The sequence below is a fragment of the Triticum aestivum genome, unplaced genomic scaffold (genome assembly GCF_018294505.1).
Source record: "Triticum aestivum cultivar Chinese Spring unplaced genomic scaffold, IWGSC CS RefSeq v2.1 scaffold7810, whole genome shotgun sequence".
NCBI lineage: Eukaryota > Viridiplantae > Streptophyta > Magnoliopsida > Poales > Poaceae > Triticum > Triticum aestivum.
In genome coordinates, this window is record NW_025258424.1 from 1 (window position 1) to 1,212 (window position 1,212).

The 1,212-nt window shown below is 51.6% G+C and overlaps 1 protein-coding gene across 1 annotated transcript; it reads right to left on the bottom strand.

The window, feature by feature from the left end:
* Window positions 1-389: 389 nt before the first annotated feature.
* Window positions 390-917, bottom strand: LOC123177674 (mavicyanin-like). Its single transcript, XM_044591284.1, has one exon. The coding sequence runs from the start codon at window positions 915-917 to the stop codon at window positions 390-392; it is 528 nt and encodes a 175-aa protein (XP_044447219.1).
* Between the last annotated feature and the right edge of the window lie 295 nt (window positions 918-1,212).

The window sequence follows — 1,212 nt, forward strand, 5'->3', positions numbered from 1 at the left end:
CTAGGGACCGAGGCGACAGGAGGTGCGATGCTGCCCGAGAGGTGGGGGGGGGGGGCACTTGCAAGCTGCACGAGTGGAAAGGTGTTTGGGCGAGGATGCGCAAGGTGTGGGGAGTAAGTAGCTGAGCAGCCAAATCAGACGGCCTACGCAGCTTGCATCTGACGGCTAGTGCGCGATCGACCGAAATTTGGGCCGGCCGACCAGCACCAAGCACTGCCCTTTATTTATTGCATGATTATATACACTTGATTATAGTTTGGTTTTGCAATAAGATAAGTTAAATCCAATTATAATGCAAGAAATTACATTTAGCAAAAGAACTGATTTATAATACACAAATAAACATGCACAACGCATCAAGAAGAAAAAAGCACCACAATCGTCGGTCACTAAAAGAACAACATGAGACCAGTCGCGACAACAGCCAGACCAAGCCGCGCCACCGCAGACTGATCAATGCCAGCCGTCGTGGCTGAGCTTAATACAGTCTCAAACCGGCACCGGAGCCGCTTCCCCGTCCCTCGGCACCGTTGTACTGTCCGCACTGCCTTCAACCTCACGTTGACTTGAACCTTCATACCGGCACCACAATGCCCTGGGACCCCGCAGATGAAGTACCGCGTCCCAATGGCTGCAAGTGGGACGACATCGTTGCCGGTCAAGAACGTCGCAATGGGGCTGGAGCTGTTGCAGGCGTCGTACCCAGCCTTTCTCACCTCCACAACATTGTGCACGGTGGTGGAGTACTGAAACTGGAGCTCATCGCCGATGATGAACCTAGTTCTCGAAGCCCACAAGGTGTAGTTGGTCTGTTGGTCCCATGATCCGGCCGGCGCGCCCACCGTGTGACTGGCGCCGAGTACCATCCTGAGCATGGCCACGGCCACGGTGACCAGGATAAGAACTTTAGCCCCCATGGATTAAACTAGCTAGCTAACTGAAAAGATCGGAGCTAGAAGCTAGCACTAGAGAGAATTTTGATAGGATCCAAAGAAGTTGCAGAGAGAAATGGCTGCACGATGGAATGTGCTGTAAGATCGTTGATGCCACTATGTCGAAATATATAGGCCATGGACTGGTTCGAGCTAGGATCATCAGGTGTAAGCGCGTTCATCAGGTGAGGTATGGTAGGTCTAAGATGCATGAATATGAGTAATAGTACTCCCAGATGAATTTAGAAACATGTTGGTGCGTGCATGCTTGGCTCGCCTA

Coding starts and splice junctions, on each gene's coding strand:
- LOC123177674 (XM_044591284.1), bottom strand. CDS start 917: ATGGGGGCTAAAGTTCTTATCCTGGTCACCGTGGCCGTGGCCATGCTC.